Source organism: Annulohypoxylon maeteangense (assembly GCF_022496945.1).
Source record: "Annulohypoxylon maeteangense strain CBS 123835 unplaced genomic scaffold GGS22scaffold_20, whole genome shotgun sequence".
In the NCBI taxonomy this organism is placed as follows: Eukaryota; Fungi; Ascomycota; class Sordariomycetes; order Xylariales; family Hypoxylaceae; genus Annulohypoxylon; species Annulohypoxylon maeteangense.
The window spans coordinates 77,196-95,314 of NW_025953267.1; the positions used below are offsets into that span (position 1 = coordinate 77,196).

At 49.0% G+C, this 18,119-nt stretch overlaps 4 protein-coding genes across 4 annotated transcripts; 1 reads left to right on the plus strand and 3 right to left on the minus strand.

Annotated features, from left to right (window-relative positions):
- Positions 1–1,104: 1,104 nt before the first annotated feature.
- GGS22DRAFT_72152 (fatty acid synthase beta subunit) lies at positions 1,105–8,029 on the minus strand. Its single transcript, XM_047967914.1, has 3 exons — positions 2,405–8,029; positions 1,217–2,329; positions 1,105–1,146 (listed from the first exon to the last, which is right to left on the minus strand). Exons 1-2 carry the CDS (start codon positions 7,638–7,640, stop codon positions 1,299–1,301), a joined length of 6,267 nt encoding a protein of 2,088 aa, XP_047815045.1. The 5' UTR covers positions 7,641–8,029; the 3' UTR covers positions 1,105–1,146; positions 1,217–1,298.
- Positions 8,030–8,158: 129 nt separating this feature from the next.
- Positions 8,159–13,228, plus strand: GGS22DRAFT_172671 (putative 3-oxoacyl-synthase). Its single transcript, XM_047962799.1, has 2 exons — positions 8,159–8,339; positions 8,406–13,228. Exons 1-2 carry the CDS (start codon positions 8,236–8,238, stop codon positions 13,024–13,026), a joined length of 4,725 nt encoding a protein of 1,574 aa, XP_047815046.1. The 5' UTR covers positions 8,159–8,235; the 3' UTR covers positions 13,027–13,228.
- Positions 13,229–14,174: 946 nt separating this feature from the next.
- Positions 14,175–14,738, minus strand: GGS22DRAFT_172672 (Skp1 family, dimerization domain-containing protein). The gene has a single exon (XM_047962800.1). It carries the CDS (start codon positions 14,570–14,572, stop codon positions 14,357–14,359), a length of 216 nt encoding a protein of 71 aa, XP_047815047.1. The 5' UTR covers positions 14,573–14,738; the 3' UTR covers positions 14,175–14,356.
- Positions 14,739–15,802: 1,064 nt separating this feature from the next.
- On the minus strand, positions 15,803–17,941 carry GGS22DRAFT_172676 (uncharacterized protein). Its single transcript, XM_047962801.1, has 3 exons — positions 17,563–17,941; positions 16,267–17,481; positions 15,803–16,112 (listed from the first exon to the last, which is right to left on the minus strand). Exons 1-3 carry the CDS (start codon positions 17,788–17,790, stop codon positions 16,047–16,049), a joined length of 1,509 nt encoding a protein of 502 aa, XP_047815048.1. The 5' UTR covers positions 17,791–17,941; the 3' UTR covers positions 15,803–16,046.
- Positions 17,942–18,119: the final 178 nt, after the last annotated feature.

Sequence of the window (18,119 nt, forward strand, 5' to 3'; positions counted from 1 at the left end):
CGGTCCTTTTTTTACAGCTCGAGGCCGCCCCCATTACTGCAAATGCCTAGTAAGATAAGGGAGCTTTTCCTGGGGAGAGGTAGGTCTAGAAGACCCAAACAGCCTCTGTATGGAAGACTCTGGGACTTGACCTACGCCCGCTCCCGCACAAGATCTAGGCCCACGCCGCTCCATAAACGATGGTTATCTCGCATTTATTATCCCCCAAAACCTTCGCTCCATTTAAGACGGTTAAGGGCCCTCGGTCTGGCTGCGGTACTACGTTTGTTGGCGGTAGTTGGTAACGTGACTTCGCTGCAGGCCCGTCGGTTAAAGTCATCCTTGTGTCTGTCGTGGGTTGGGCTAACGACGCAATACGTTGGACATTATAACGGAGCGGTCCGTATAATTCTAAACAGGGCAGTCTATTCATGGTTGACATAAGCAGAGACATAAGCAGCAGTAGAGAAAAAAAAAGGCCAAGCTTTTATATTCCGTATGAGGTAGTATGACCCGCTGGTACATCCATAGCGGTTATTATATGCTATCGACATTAGCATGCATAGAGCTGGCCGGAAACAATTAACGCCACAATATATGCATAGAGTTTATCTAGAAGACATGTATTTCACAAATTGATCAGCCTATGTATCTATGAGATAGCACAAAATTTCCTCTAAATTATTTATAGAAGCAATATTATCCCAATTGGTACTGTATATACGTAATTACCCTCATATTTTCGGTGTAAGACGAACTTCAGGGCTATAATCCAACTTGGGGGCCTGTTGTGCGAGAGCAGCACAAACTTGTGTCAAGATCGAGTTGCACATTGTGGGGGTAGCATTGATTGGTTCGATTTGTGGTTCAGATACAATGTAAATACAGATCCCAAAAGAGCCACAGCCATGGTTTCGTAACCGTATTGTGACAAGCGACCATTCTGCAGCCAGAGACTCACATCACCATCATGACATTACATACTTCGGCTCCCGAAGCTAACCACAGCATTAAAGTCACGCGGCGCGGCATGCAGCTGAAATTACATGCATGTCTACCTGGGCACATACAGAGGTAGCAACGAGCACGTCTTAGAGGTCTTCGATCGTAAGTTCGGCTAGAGTACGAGGATAGGAGCCCGGAGATTCGAGAGGTACGAGAGACATTCTAATTATATCATGACATAAGATGAGAATTATAGTGTAGGTAGTAAAAGTATGGCCCCCAACAAACGCACCTATAAGAACCGAGCAGACGCACACCATAACGCCAGCCTCCGAAGTATATACCATCTTTGTAATCTGCTGCGACACCACCTACTAGATCCAGCCTTCTAGAACCTTACCGATGCGAGGGGACTGTGTCATCTCGTGTACGTACTCGAAATAATCCCTCGTGAGCTCGAACGGCCTGGCCGTAAGGTTAGGAATGTATCTCCCGACAAGTTGCTCCGGGTCGATGCTCTGCTCCTTAAGGTTCTTAAGTAGGAACGAGCGGAAGGACTGTACCCCAGGACGTAGATACGAGCTATGGAACGGGACATCGATACCCCGGAGCGGCACTGTAGCCTTGCCGCGCGATAGCTCAAGAGGTGAGGGCTTATCTCGGGATTGACGGCTCGCTTCCTCGATCACGCTAACCAGCAACTTATGAGTTTCCTCTGATTCGAGGTGTCGTACGTCTACATCGCGCGCCTTGATGCGGTCTAAGACGCCGCCTAACACATCGAGTCCACGTAGGTCTCCTGCGCAGACGTATTGCATATTGCGAACGTTATAATTAACGATCTCCAAAAACGAACCGGTGACGTCCGAAATCATCTTAACGATACGTTTTAGTGCTTTTTCGCTGAACCGAGGGCTAATCCGTGATGGATCGACCGCGGACATGGAATAATTAGACCGTCCGGCATCGTCCCGCTCTACGGCAACTTGCATGCATAGGCCACGGTAGAACACGACCGACACAAGCGTCTCTACGGGCATTACTTTAGCGATAGAAGCGAGGGCGCTATATTCACCGAGTGAATGTCCGGCGAAAACACTGTCTTTTTGGATGACTCCTTGGGCTCGTAGATCTTCGAACACTGCCATTTGCATCAATGTAAGTGCTGGTTGTGTAAATTGCGTGGCGGAGAGTAGCCCAGCTGGAGAGCGGAACGTGTAGGATGTAGTGTATTCCGTAATGGTCTTGAAGACCTTTTCGAGCTTGGGACTGCCGTCTGAGGCCAGTTCGAGGCTCTGGCAAGTCATTTCCATGTAATTTTTTCGGATTGCCTTGCCTCGGGCACCACCAAAGTAGACAGTGAGCTCTTTGGGGTCATGTCGGACGATCTCGAGAATAGAGAAGCCTGCAAATATGAGTTAGCATGATGAGCACACATCAAAATATTAACAACAATCATTGATCGTGATGCAAGACGTACCGAAAGTGTTGAGGAAATGTCTATCAGCGCGATCCCAAACATCTCTCGCGACCGCGCTCTTTTCGTACAAATCCATACCCATACCCTTCTCCTGAGAACCTTGGCCTGTGAAAATGTACGCGGACGTAGGTTGCTCAATGATAGCTTCCCCAACCAAGACCTTCTCTCTAGTCTCGTCACTCTTGACGACCTCTATTTGGATGATCATGCAGCCCGACATCATACCAATGTGGTGTAGCTGGATCTCAAGGCGATCGCCGGGTAATACCATACCGGTGAATCTCACATTGTAGTCGCGCATTCTATGGGCATGGTTTTCCGTTGCCCATGTCTCGACGAGACTCCTGACGGCGCCGCTGGTGTACATGCCATGTGTTATGGTGCCCGGCAAATTGACGTATTGGGAAAAGACGCGCGAAACGTGAACTGGATTGAAGTCCCCCGATATACGAGCGTAATTCTCGTTAGAGACAGGCGCTTCAATCTCCAACGGAGTTTTGGTGTGATTGTTCTGTATCGGGATCGGGTGTTTGAGATACACGGGCTGGTCTAACTTAGAACCATGTCGAGAAAGATATTCGAGGACGGGGTTGCCACGCGTAGGTCCATCGGACATATATTCCACGGCGCCGATATGTATTAACTCTTTGGTGGTAGGTATCTCAACCTCGATGGACCCAGTAGTTTTGACAGAAGAAAACGTAGCCTTGTCGCCAAACCGCGTTAAAGTGTGCAGCTTGAAGACCACACTGTGGCCCAGTAGAAGATCCTGTGCTCCCTCAGGCTTGAACCAATTCTTAGCCTTCAGCACGGCGACATCCTTAGGGCTCTTGAGAAGCACCCTAACAGGCGTCTCATCCTTCTTCTGAAAAGCTTTTTCGAACTTCGCAAAGATACCACGATAGAAGAACTGCGAGGTGACTTGCATCACAGGCTTTCCGCCGTCGCGCGTGATCGTGCCGCAGACTTCAACCATCTGGCCCGAGTCTTGATTGACGATAGCAGTGATCTCGGACTTGGCGCCCAGCACATCTCCTTTCATAAATGGAGTTGCTCCAGGGATCATGCGGAAGCGGTTCGAAAGGTGAACGAGCTTTAGAAGGTCACCATCTACGGCATCAAACAGGGGCTGCATGAGAGCCTTCCAGCCGACTAGGATGGCGAAGTCCATTGGTGCGAGATGATCTCGGCCAGGACGTTCGATGTACGCTTCTGCGGTGTTACCAACTGCGCGTGCGAACTGGCGGATTGTGGCACTGGAAACCGTGGTAGTGCCACCATCCCAGCGCATGGTATGGGATATCGCTGCGTCCAAGGGGACGATAGGTCTACCGTTGCCGAACCAAAGCTTGTAGTAGAAGTCTTTGATGCGCTCATCGCGCAAGGTTGTTAATTCGCGGATAGGTGCGTAGCCGGCTTCTGGGTGATAGGTATAGAATAGCGGAAGCGAAACAGATCTACCCGTGGCGGTGCGGTGTTCGATCAGACAAAGGGGGATGATAGTATTAGAGATAGGTCCAATCTTCATCGTTGCTAGTTGCTTGCCACCGATGTTTTCCTCGATTGAAATGATAGTCCTGCTTGGGTCCTCTGGATATGCGATCTCCACGATAATCCCGCGAGAAGGCGAAAGAAGACGACGCAGCGGGTTGGGCTCGAAGTGATGCCCCCGAACAACGATATCGGTTGTTAACAAGGCGCGGCGCCAAGTTGCGCGATTGCCTGCGAGTAGTTGCATCCATTCATCTGCGTTTGGAAGCGTCGTTCCTGGGATGAATAATCTTGTCTCATTGCTGGTCTCAGAGATGGCAACTCCTTCTGGGACTGCGTGAGCACCTAAAGTGTTCGCCGTCTTACCCCCAAAATACTCTATTGTGGGTACCGTGCTATAATCATCGCCATAGATATCATGCTTTAGCATCGTGACATGACCTTCGTATACCCGGTTAAGGATATCCCTGATGGATTCCTCGGTAGTAGTGGAATACTTTGCGGCGACCGGTCCGTGGAGGATACAGACTCTTCCAACGTCTTGATCGATAACTGCATCGAGATCCTCGGATTGCCATAATGAGTCCTTCTTGAACCATACTTCAAAGTCTGCATCGAGACATGGGACGAATGTTACAGGTTTCTGACCAGGACGTTTGCAGAGACTCAAGAAGTGCAAGCAGTCTTGAGAGTTCATGAATTGGGTAGCTGCCAAGGGGTATATCGCGACGAGCTTGTCGATAATATGCATCGGATTGTCTAGCTCGTCGTATGTTTCTATCAATGAGCTGCTACTTGGACGAGTATGTGTGGCGAGACGCTGTTCGACGTAACGGATGAAGTCACCAGTCAATCGAGCAAGAGACTTGTCGATCCATCTCTTCTGGTGTTTGATGAACATGAACTCAATCATCCTGGAAACTACCTCCGAGTAGGTCATGTCTTCGAGGTCGACGGGCGTTCCGGATGTAGTACGGCCAAACCATGGTTTCTGAAAGTCGGCGTTCAGTTTTCGGATAATGTAATCGCGAGTCGTCTTCTTCTTCAATTCCAATAGCCGTTTCTCCTTGGGGAGACTGAATATCTTCTGGTCCATCTCCGCCCAGAGTATGACGCCGCGAGTAGCAAGCTTGTGTATCGGCTCGCCCATTTCGGATTTAACGGTGATAACACCACCTCCACCGCCAGGCTTCCGGTAGGTCTTCTCCCACTCTTGGTCACTAAGGCCTTGAGCATCGACGATCGCCTGTTTTGCGCCTTGTGAAGTGTGAGCCTCCTTAGCTACCATGCATCGGCTCCCGAAAAGGACTCCATCGAACGGCATAGGCGGGCTGCCAAACTTTGTGGCCCAGGACCCACTCAAATAGGGGTAAGTGTCTTCTGCACCACCAAAGCCTGATCCAGCTACGAGCACGACATTGGCGCAGCGACGTATCTTACTATACATCTCTAAGATAGGCTCGTGAAAGTCCTCACACGAGTGATGTCCACCGCCGCGACCACCGGTCCATTGCATTATTATCGGGAATCCGGGATTGGCCTGGGCGATCTTGATGACTTGTTGGATGACTTGAATAGACCCGGGTTTGAACCCGATCTGTCTGATACCAAGGGTACGAATGTATTCATTCGCGACGTCGAGGGAGGGCACGCCGGCGCCAATTGTTAACCCCTTGATAGGCAATCCCTTGGCACATAGATCACGGACCAAGGGGATTTGCCAAGCAATTGATTTGGGGCTCGCATAAATGACATTCAGAACAATCCCACGACCGGGTGGTATCTCCTTTGAGATCTTCGTAATTGCATCAGTTAAGCTGCTTGCATCGTAGTAGCCACCGCAAGCCAACTCGACTTCATATCCGGCTTTCATTCCTGCGACGACGAAGTCCCAATGTACCGTGGTAGGGGTCATTCCAGCAACCATAATGGGCGGAAGACCTAACAGCCTGCTCATCTTTGTATCTACGAATATCTGGTCGCTGGATGTCTTGATCAATTTTGGTCCGTATTGCTTCGCCCAATTTGCGCCGTACGCCAGATCGGAGGTTTTCCGCGCAAAGATCTCGTGTTTACAGCCGATTTCGGGATGCGTCGGGTTGGTTATGTTAGTTGCGAGGATGACGCGAGCTCCCGTGCCGTCTTTGATGCGACTCGTAAGACCAGCGACACCTGCGGTACGCCCGGGACCAAAGTCAAGTATATGTGTTGCATCAGACATCTCAATGACCCTATCCCAGTGTACAGGATCTTCGCAGATCATCTTGACTAGAGAGGGGACGATGTCATCTTTCTGATGTAGTTCATTCCTGATATCTTTTCCACTAAATGTAGAATATACAGGAATGTCAAGTTCACTAGGGGATATCTTCGTTTCTTTGAGGTCATCCTGAAGAGCTTCGATTGCTGACCTCAAATAGGGGCTATGAAAGGGGGCGGTTATGGGAAGGAACTTATTGTTGATATGTAGCTTTCTTTGACTGAACGGTATGCGGGACTCATCCACATTCTCAGATGCTTTCACTTTGCGAAGCTGTACGTTGAGTCCGTATAACGCCATCGGGGGGCCGGCAACCACGAAATTCTTGGCACCATTCACCAAAGCTATGACGATTTGTCGATCTTCCGGGAGCGCTCGATTAACATTGGTGATATGCTTTTCGAGCGCTTCCCGACCAATACCCCTGATAGAGAGTGCTGCAGTAGGCTCACCCTCACCATGTGCTATCGAGTCGGTTAAAGCGCTTGGCGCAATTGATGGGAGTGGATAGGCCTCCTGGCTGCGAACACCAATCCAAAAGAGAATCGTAAGAGCTTTTTTGCCTTGTGTCTCAAGGCTATGCCAGTCTGCCGAGGCCGAAATTATGGCTGCGAGGATAACCCCTTGAGAGTGACCTGTTGTGCCTGACAGGCGATTTCTCATACCACCAGGGTGCGTCCCAAGAGATGAGGTCGTGACGATATAATGAAGAATCTGAAGCAAGCCGATGAGTGGGAAACTCACGGGCGCGGAAACGAGATAGTCAAGATCAGGCTGCGAATCAGGCTGTTCGAGCCAGCGCATGATGTCTAGGCCATGAGCGAAAGCCTGTGACGCTCTAGCATCACGCGAGAGACGTTCGAGATATCGAGCCGCAGGAACGAGAAATCGTCTGGTGAGAGATGGGTAGGTGTCATAAACATCCCTCAATTCGTCAAGGTACGTTTTTGTGTTGCCTTGACCACCGAACACAGCATATATGCGAGCAGTGCCTTTTAAAGCTGCGCGCATAAGCGCCGAGTCCGGTACACCCCCGGTTCGCCTCACTGCGCCGACAGCAAGGTAATATGATCGTATTACCATAAGTTTGTCAACGTCTTCCGGGAGTGGCGCTACGAATGCATGGACTTCCTCGTTGTGCAGCACCTCCCGTTCGAATGATTGAAGGACGAAATTAAGGACCTCCCTATCGAAACTAGGGTCTATGCTCCTCTCAAATTCTTTGGTAATGAAACCTAGAAACTCCGCGACAAGTTCGATAACGGATGATGGACTCCTTATTCCATTTCCTAGCCCTTCTGAATTGGTAATGGCTTTCAAAAACCTGTCTCGTAGTCGAATCGCGTTAGCGTATAGAAATGTCGGTATTATGAAGGTATGCTCGAGCGTTTTGTTGATAAGGGTGAGTGGTTGAGATTGAGACCCTGTCTCTGATTCTGGAGTAAGGATCTCCGGACCTGAGTCCGATCCATCTAGGTCTAACATGATGACTCTAGCTTTAGATGATGTTGTGTTTTTACTTGCCAGCTTTGACTTGTGAAGTGCTGATGATAATATAACGATTGCTAACGACAACCCGTCAAATCGCCGGCTGAGCGCATGCAACCTCAAAACATTTAAGATAAAAATGAAACCACTCAAATAAGACTTCACATCTGTTAAGTCGACCTAGGAGTGACTGTTGAGATAAAACGTATATCGTGGTGGGAAAGGGCATGTAGCGTCGCCTCCATAGAGAGGGATACAAGATCTTAGAAATGGGTTTAAGTTTCGTCCAATTCTACCAGAAGTCATCAGTCAGATCTGAAGTCCAGGCTTGCGAAAGAACGGAATGTGGGATTACAGGACGATTGTATCACTAAAACACTGAGATTTGGGTGTTTGCCAACCCTGTGTCACCGGAATAAGGGATTGCAGGATTTGGGGATTCAGGGAATTGGGGATGCCATGACATTAGGCCTAGAGAGACACTGGAGAAAAATAACGTGAATAATAGAATACTTACCTGCTTCCTTACCAGTATCGCAGATTTCAAGTTGTGAGAAGCTGAACTATTTTCTGTCGTGATTCTTGTTATCGGATGAGTGTTTATGCTTCGTATCGCAGAACAACTGAAGCCCTCACGATGGGGCCCCAACAGCATGAGCAAGAGCTTGCTCATGTACTCCTTACAGAACTGCTAGCGTAAGTTGCCGGTCGTGCCCAATACAAGGATGATGAGTTAGTTATTCTAACGAAGGAAAATCATAGGTATCAATTCGCTATGCCGGTGCGATGGTCGGAAACTCAAAGCATACTGTTCGACAACATCAATGTTGAGAAACTGGTTGAATTCGGCCCATCCCCTACTCTTCTGAGTATGGCGAAGAAGACCCTAGGCCAATTCAACCTTGAGTCGGACGCAGTTAATGGGATCAAGCGGTCTCTTCTTTCAACCAGTGCCAACTACGACGATCTCCGGTACGATGTCCCTCCGCCACCGGAGCCAGAGACAACAGAGAGCAGTCCAAAACCAGTCTCCGAGTCCAGTAAGCCCGTCTCAGAGGCTCCTGTGGCACAGGTAGCACCACCCGCAAAATCAGATTCCCCAATTCCAGATGTTCCAGTTAGCGCATTAGAATCAGTCACAGCACTCATCGCGAGCAGCCTCAAGAAGTCGGCTTCGGATATAAAGCTTGAAGATAGCATAAAATTTGTTTCAGGAGGGAGATCGATAGTTCAAAATGAGATAATAGGGGATATGTTGGAGGAATTCGGGCCGTTGGCAGATGACGTCGAGAACATACCCCTAAAGGAGCTCGCTTCGACGATCCAAGGCACATATGACGGAAAATTGAAGAAGTGCCTGCGCACCAGGATAGAGAAGATGATCGGATCCAAGATGCCTGGTTCATTCGACCTCATCTCGGTCAGATCATACCTGAGCGATAAATGGGGTCTTGCTTCGGGAAGGCAAGACGCGATTCTCTTAATCGCGCTTGGTCAACAGCCATCAACCAGGTTAAAGAAGAACGAAGATGCCGAGTCGTTCTTTGATAGCATCACTCAGAAGTACCTGGACGATGCGGGGCTGTCCAGGCAAAGGAGCGCCACTACTGCAAGCCCTCAACAGACGATGCTAGATTCGAAGGTAGTGCAACAGATTCGCGAGGAGCATTCTCAATTGAGACGAAAGATAGCAGCACTCCTTTCCGATGATGAAGAATCATTACCACTTTCAACTTCTGGTGGTGATTTGACAGAGATTCAAGACAAACTCGATACGTACGAAAAAGAGCTGGGTGAAGACTTCTGCAATGGCATCAAGCCAATTTTTAAGGCTGATCACCAGCGATCGTACGATTCCGTCTGGAACTGGGGTCATGTCGACCTTCTTGAAGAATACTACAATCTCTTAGAGAATAGTGCGAGCCAAGACGGCCTTGAATCTGCTATAGATGGCCTTCGGAATAGAGCTAGTAGCAGACTCAAAAAAGCCCGGCAATATCTGCTCAGTAAATGTTGTTCATTAGAGTACAAAGGGGACGAAGGAGTTCAAAAGATGCTTGACAAGCTTAGTCCTAAAGCTATAAATCATATTAATAACAGACCGCCAATTGTACCGCTCGAAGCCCGCAATTCAAATATTGATGGGCGGCCGGAAGGGGAGGTTAGAGCCATCAAGTCCCCTCACATACTTAGGAGGAAAGGGGCATCGTGGACCCCCAATCAACACCTAACGACACTCATGAACCTAGATGGTTCCGTCACATCAAAAATGTTCTCCGGCAAGGATATTCTCCTTACTGGAGCAGGCCCGAATTCAATCGGCATCGTCCTCCTTCAATCGCTCCTTCAGGAGGGAGCTAGGGTTGTAGTAACAACCACCAGAGCAATGCCGGAAGCAGGTCCAATATACCAGAAGATATTCGCACGCCACGGCGCTGACGGATCCAAACTCGTTGTTCTTCCTTGCAATCAGGGAAGCAAGCAGGATATCGAGAATCTAATCACCCATATATACGACCCGACAAACGGGCTAGGATGGGATCTTGACTTCATCATCCCGTTTGCGGCGCTAGCTGAAAAAGGTCGTGAGATCGATAATATCGATTCTAGATCTGAACTCGCGCATCGCGCTATGTTGACGAATGTTGTGAGGCTCATGGGCGCCGTCAAAGTTGCCAAGGAATCGCGCGGTTTTCGAACAAGACCGGCGCAGGTCTTATTGCCCCTTTCCCCAAACCATGGTACTTTTGGTAGTGATGGGTTATACTCCGAATCCAAGATAGGACTCATGACGCTACTGAACAAGTGGTCGTCTGAGAATTGGAGCGATTACCTCTGTCTCTGTGGTGTCATTATCGGCTGGACTCGTGGGACAGGTCTGATGGCGGCCAACGACGCGATCGCAGAAGAGATCGCAAAGCGTGGTGTGACTACATTTTCAACTGAAGAGATGGGTAAACTCATAATAGGGCTCATGTCTGATCCTGTCGTGTCAATCTGCCAGACTGAATGCCTCTTAGCGGACTTCAGCGGAGGTATGGGAAGCGATCCTGAGTTAGCAGCATTCATCGCAGGAATCCGGAATTCTATGCGCCAAGACGAAGAAATAAGGCGCGCACTTGCCGATGAAGAAGCACTTGATGAAGGTGCTATCCGATGCAAACCCACTACAGCGCCTCAGCCGAACCCAGCGCCACCTTCTCCTCCTTTAGTTGATCTTGAGCTCGGCTTCCCGGCGCTGCCAGACTACAGTACCAAGATAAAACCTTTGAACTCCAAGCTCGATGGTATGGCCGATCTAGAGTCAGTGGTAGTCGTAGTCGGTTTCGCTGAAATTGGACCCTGGGGTAACTCCCGAACAAGATGGGAGATGGAACTCGAAGGAGAATTCTCAATCCAAGGTTGTATCGAATTAGCGTGGATGACTGGACTCATAAAACACAACCAAAAGCCAGCTCCTTCTGCCAACGGAGCCGCAGCTACATGGATAGATGCAGCTACCGACGCACCTGTCCATGACCGCGAGATAAAAGCGAAGTACGAGAAGCAGATTTTGGAGCACACAGGACTGCGACTCATCGAACCAAGCCCCCTAGACCACCCCAACCGAGACAGCAAGCAGTTTCTCCAGGAGGTCATCGTCCAACACGATCTTGAGCCATTTAGCGCGTCTTTCGACACGGCTATGGAGTTCGTACGAGAACACGGAGATAAAGTGAAGATCACGCAGATCGCGAAAAGCGACCAATTCTCGGTGCATGTCAAAAAGGGCGCCACCTTGATGATCCCCAAAGCCAGGATCTTCGATAGAATCGTAGGCGGCCAATTGCCGACTGGCTGGGATCCTACGATATACGGACTCCCGCAAGACCTCTGCGAGAGCGTAGACCGGTGTACCCAGATGGCTCTCGTGTGCGCTGCCGAGACCTTCCTATCTGCTGGCATAACAGATATATACGAATTATACAAGACGATCCATATCTCAGAACTCGCCAATTGCGTAGGGTCAGGCATGGGTGGTGGTCAATCCTTGCAGAAGCTGTATCGTCAAAGATTCCTCGATCGACCAGTGCAAAGCGACATCCTAGCGGAAGTTTTCATCAACACGACAGGCGCGTGGTTAAACATGCTTCTCATGTCCTCGGCCGGCCCGACAAGAACCCCCGTCGGCGCTTGTGCTACAGCGCTCGAGTCGCTCAACCAAGGCTTTGATCTCATCACTAGCGGCGCCGCGAAGATCTGTCTAGTCGGAGGTTTCGATGACATGACCCAAGACACATCAGCCGAATTCGCCAACATGAAAGCGACGAACAACAGCATGGCGGACCTCGAACGAGGCCGCGCCCCACACGAGACCTCTCGTCCGTGTGCCTCGTCCAGAAAAGGCTTCGTCGAATCCGAGGGCTGCGGAATGCAGCTTCTAACCAGCGCTAAGATAGCCCTAGATCTAGGTCTACCCATTCGCTCCATTGTCGCTCATGTGCAGACAGCAAGTGATGGCACCGGTAGATCGGTTCCCGCCCCAGGAAAGGGCATCATGGTCAACGTGCGGGAAACTCCCAATCCCAACCCGTCTCCACTCCTCGATATTGACTACCGGCGACGCCTCCTCTCACACACACTAAAGTCGATACGGGAGCGCCAAGAACTGTTTGGGACACTCTCGACCCCTAACAGCCTCGACGAACTCACCCTCGCCACCCAGCGCGAAGAAAAAGAAGCCCGGCGGCGCTTCGGCAACTCCTTCCACACCCACGACACGCGCATCTCGCCGCTCCGCGGGGCATTAGCAGTATGGAACCTAACCGCCGACGACATCGGCGTCGTATCCCTACACGGGACCTCCACGGACCTCAACGAGAAAAACGAAGTCGAAGTCCTACACCGGCAACTGCAGCACCTAGGACGCACCCCGGGTAACGCCGCGTTAGCCGTATGCCAAAAGTACCTAACCGGGCACCCGAAAGGAGCCGCCGCAGCGTGGATGCTGAACGGGTGTTGCCAGATCCTCGAGTCCGGACTCGTTCCGGGAAACCGGAACCTGGATAACGTGGATTCTGCGTTAGAAAGGTGGGAGAACCTAGTTTTCCCGGACCGGACGATTAGAGTTGGCGAGGTAAACGCGTTCAGCGTGACGAGTTTTGGGTTTGGGCAGAAGGGCGCGCAAGCGCTAGGGGTGCATCCTCAGTACGTATTCGCGACGATCGGGGCGGCCGAGTATTCGGCGTACGCGCGGCGGCGCGGGGAGCGGTATGCGCGGGCGAAGCAGCATTTCCAGAACACGTTTTACGGGGGTAGTTTAGTTGTTTTGAAAGACTCGGCGCCGTATTCCAAGGAGGAGAAGCTGAGGGCTTTGACGGATGCGTCGGCGAGGTTTGGGTGATGAGGAGGGGAAGAGTTTTCAGAGAGGCGTTTGCAGGGTGATCGTTTCCTTGAGCGTGATGAGGCTTAGGGCTAGGGTTGATGATTCGTGTCGTACCAGCGCCACCACATACGTAATCACGACGAGATAGGCGAGGGGTTCTGGAAGGTGGTGGAAAGGTGTTAATTTTATGTTGCAGTAATTAAATCATTATTTTCTACGATCTTGATATTGTTGCATTCTGAGCTTGATTGAATTGTTGTATGGTGGTTTTGACTCGAGGTTCGCACCGCCAGTGATACCCCTTTTCTTCCCTCCCCGATTCTCCACTTTTCGTCGGATGAGCCTTCATCTCTCAACAAAGAGACAAGAAGCGCAACTTTCATTATTCGAATCCTCGCTTATTTATAGCTATTTCCCATCTTGTGTCCTTGAGCCACAAAGTCAACTCTCGACGACTAAGAATAAAGGGGAGCAGAGATAGTACTGCTAGTCGGCATCCAGCCACCGCCAAGCTTGACCGCAGCTCAAACCATCATCTTATCATCCCAAAACTCCAAGGCAACACGACCCCCTACTCCCGGAAACCCATAGCAACCGTCTTCGAAGAGTACCGGAGTTACCCCGTCACAGACAGTGCCGAATACATACTTTCATCCTATTGGCCGAATAATCATTCACGCAGGAAGACATATATAATATAATAAGGTCCCAGACTTTCATGAAGCGACCAGCAGCAAATACACGCAGGGCCGGTGTGGCATGGCGGTGCTTGCAATCGATCCCAGTGTTATAGCTCTAGGCTCCTTAGCGAGCTCCGTTTGAGGGTTCGATTCCCTCGGCGGCCGAATCACTTTTTTGAATTATCTTTTTTTAACCCGACATCTTATTGACTCCACATATTCACTTCACCAAAAAAACTTTTTTTCCTGTTAAATATCGTCATCAATATTAATACACCATATCGTAATCTAGAATCGAGCATCTGGTGAAGTGGTAATTCAGCATCGTAGACCGAGGCGCCTACAAAGAACCCACTTCGACCCCGTGACCCACCTTTCTCGCCGGTACGTATCTTCACCTCCTAATCATCGAGCTCGGGATCAAAATACTTCAAAATCACGTGAAAATATCAATACATTCATTATTCACTCAAAAACACAGTTATTGGGGCGTAGACTTATGTGAATTAATTAGGCTCCAAGCAGCTATGAACAGTAGGTAGGTCGAAACCACCCACGCATCAGTCGTGGGCAGTCGTAGCAGCTAGCCATGAGCCAGAGAGAGGTTTAAAGGCATCTCAGCAACGTGTGTAAGCTGAAAGTAGATGAAACAGCAATGCCTCACCCCCCTACCAAGCGCCATCATCAGAATCACAGTCCGCGTCGCGCTCATGAGCCCAGCCGTTCTCCTCACGGATCTTCTTCTCCTCTTCGGGCGTGAAGTCGTTCTCGATGCCGAAGTACTCGCGCATCTGCTCCGTCGACATATACTTAATCTCTTGCGCGATAGCTCGGGCGATGGCCTTGAGGAGATCGGGGACGTCGAGAAAGTTGACGGCGATCATGAGGGTGAAGAGCTGTCCTTGGTTGAGAGAGGACAGGAAGGTGGCTTCCCAGGGGGCCTTGAGGGGGTCGGTCTCTTCCTCGTCCTTTTCCTCGGCCTCTGGCTCGGAGTCGGAATCATGGTCTGCATCGTCTGTATTCTTGGCATCATTGGCATCATTGGCGTCGTCGGCGTTGCTAGCGTTGTTGGCAGCATGAGCATCGTCGACGTTGTCTGCGTTGTTGGCGTTGCTGGCATCCGAGACCGCGTTCTCGTTCGCGTTGTCTGCGTCCGCCTCGCCACCTTGGTCGGCTTTCGCCTTCTCCTTCTGCTCCTTCTCCTCCTTGAGCTTCTTCTCCTTCTCCAACTTCTTCGCCGCCTTGGCGGCACGCTTCTCTTCGCGCTCCTTCTTCTCCTTCTGCTTTAGCTCCAGTCGCTCGTGATCATCGACAGCGCGGCGCTCGCACCACTCCACGACCAGCTTGAGAGTTTCGCCGGAGGTGGCGGCGATAGGGACGGGAACACTAGTCTTCTCTTCACCGAGATCTTCCATCATGTCCTTGAGGATACCGGACTGCTTGGCGGCGTCGCGAGTGATAGTGACGTCGGTGCCGTCCTCGGTATGGAGGGTGAGAGTGCTGTTAGACGACATTTTTGATTTTATTTGAGAGTCGATGATAGAGTCGGAATGGCAATTATTTGGTGCGCAAGAGCTGATTGAAGAGTCGGAGCTGGATTGATATGGTGTGCGAGAGATGATTGTAGAGTTGGAATTGTAAGGCGTATGTGAGAGCTGATGTGATGTTGGATTTTTTTTTGTAGAAAAGTAGAAGTAAAGCTTGCTAAGATTGTATGAATTGTAGAAAGCTTGAGTGATGGATGATCAAGAATTAGAAGATTCGTGGAAGAATAAATACGTAGGTGGATGCTCCGGTGGTTCACTGATGGTATAAGAACACTGTGATGCTACCTGGACAATGCTTTAGTGTCGAGTACGAAGAGCAAACAAGGCGATTGTAATGGAAGTCACGACAAGACCATTGTCCTTGCCTAGCTAAGACCACCGAGCTTTGTGATTCGTGTTCAAATACCATAAAGACGAGTCACAGGTAACTGCATATCTCGTTGTTAAATCAAATAAAGGGTCATGTTCAATGACAAGATGCACCATCATGACTCTAACCACCACTTCCCGTTGATCGAATGTTGCGGGTACTTCAGTACAATATAAATAGAAAATAATACTGAATAATTGAGTACCAGCATTAGATAGGTATATAATATAAATGCGACTATGTTGAATAGTCAATAATGTATTAAAATATAAAAAGTTGTGAGATCCAACCCCTTAAAATAAATATAATGATCGTCCAAACGCCTGAAGCTTCAAGAGTCATCAATTTGTTTAAAATAAAAATAAAAATATCCCATTTGCGACAGCGATAGCTAGGACAGCGGCTGTATAAGCGTTCTAATGCGGCAGCGAGTCATCTCATTTAGAAGGACTGTCTCTTAGGTAATCTCTCGTGTGAACCATCTGCATAAATTCTTTCCGTTGGTGTCTACAGTCATGTGAGCCGAATCCACAAAATGGAACATAGAGACGAAGGAATATAGAGCAGGCATCCCGTTATTCAGTAGCTGCCCAGATAAACCGGGGTGCGAAGACATACTGGAGCAACCTGAACGGAGAAACAAGGAAAGAAGGAGGCTTACCATGTCCATAGAATGGGTGCTGGCAAAATAGCAATTGCTATGGGGACACTTTTTCCCACTAGATTCATACTTGCAATGATGGCCCCAAAAGCAGTCGACGTCCCTACAAGCACTCTTTTTTACACAGACCATGTTTCTAGCTTTTCCCTTCAGAAGAAGCTGTTCGCCAGAGCTGAGGCGCTCTCCGTGGTAGTAAGGACATATGGTCAACTCGCATTTACCGTTTAAATGCCATCGATTGCAAGGCCCCTTTTTCTTCAACATCATCTCTTCTCTCTCGCTGCGCATCTTAAGGCGATACTCGGCGTCAAAGTCATAAGCTGGTATCTCTTCATCGATACGTTGACCCGAGGAATTAATTAAACAGTACTTGAACGGAGAAGCGGTCGATTTTGGCGAAGCGTCTGGGCTGCTCATAAATTTCCTGGATTCTTTAATGGTCGGAGTCGGGTTTGGTGTACCCCAAGAAGAGGGGATCCTGGAGGGAACTCTAGCGGTGACGCTAGGATCACTGTCAATGCTTGAATTGATTATTGGTGTTATTTGCCTTGGTGGCGATACTGGCAACAATGGTATAGAAGACGGGGGCGGAGGCGGAGGCGGGGATTGAGATGGAGGAGGCGGCGGAGGAGACAGCGGACTATCCGGAAGAGGTTCAGAGCGAAACACATCCGGGAATCTAACTCTACGAAGCTGGAGCTCCTGGAAATCTCGCGGTGCGATGGTAGTTTCGAGCAATGAAAGTTTATTAGATATCGAGGCGTCGAGCTTATAGGGCCTTAATTCGACGATGTAGCCTCTGTCATGACAAGGCCCGAATATAATATGTTTGCACTGTAAGTTATGAATCATCAGGCGCAACGTCTCCCGGACTTTAAAATCGGCCTGTTCCTTGCCCCAGCCAACATCAATAATTGAGAAAAGTCCTTGAGCACGGCTGAAGCCGCGAGTAAAATTGGGGAGGTCATTTAAAGTCCTCACAAACCCGATCTTATCGAGTTTCCTGGAAAGGCCTTCCAGGTTGAGGGTAATCTGGACAATAACATTCCAAAGGTCCACGTTAACATCGGGATAAATATTTTTAAGATGATGTTTAATATCGAGGCGTAACTGTTCGGCAGCTATAGCGCCACCTTCAGCCCCTTTTAAAATCCAATCTTCACGAAAACAAGCACCGTCGCCGTCAATAATTGCAAATACAAATGAATTAATTTCCTATTCAACGTGAGCATAATCCGTCACGTCGAGTCCTACAACCCTGACACTTAAGTGTATTAGAAAATATGGTAAAGTTACCGTTTTGTGTTGTATCTCAGTGTATTTTTTATGAGCTTCATTGGCTTGCGCCTGGTAAAGGCTGCGTGTCTGGGCTTCATTATCATGGTCTTTGCATTTGGCCTCGAAGCGCTGTTCAAGTTCCTGGTACTTAGTAATTAGCTCTTTTAACATATCCTCTCTTTCCTTGTCAAGTTGATGGAAATTCTCAAGGCGCGCTAAATAGCTGCCGCTAGTATTGGCGCTCATTTTCAAATGAAAATATATCTAAATGAAGCTAGGAAATTCCAAACGTAAAAAGAAAATATGACGTTAAATCGCTTAATCCAGGAGATTAAGTCAATATATATTTTGATTTGTTTGAAGCGAAACTCGGAGATTGAAAATATTTTGTAAATATCATATAGCTAGGTATTTTATAAGTAAAAAAGAATTCGAAAATGGGTTTCCCCTCCAAATATATAGATTTTTTTTGGTGATTGGTAATGCTGAAGTAATATTTAAAAATGATTTACAATATCCTGTTTTAATCCTAGGTAATGTTTCGTATTTTGAATGGGTTTATTTAATTGGTTGAA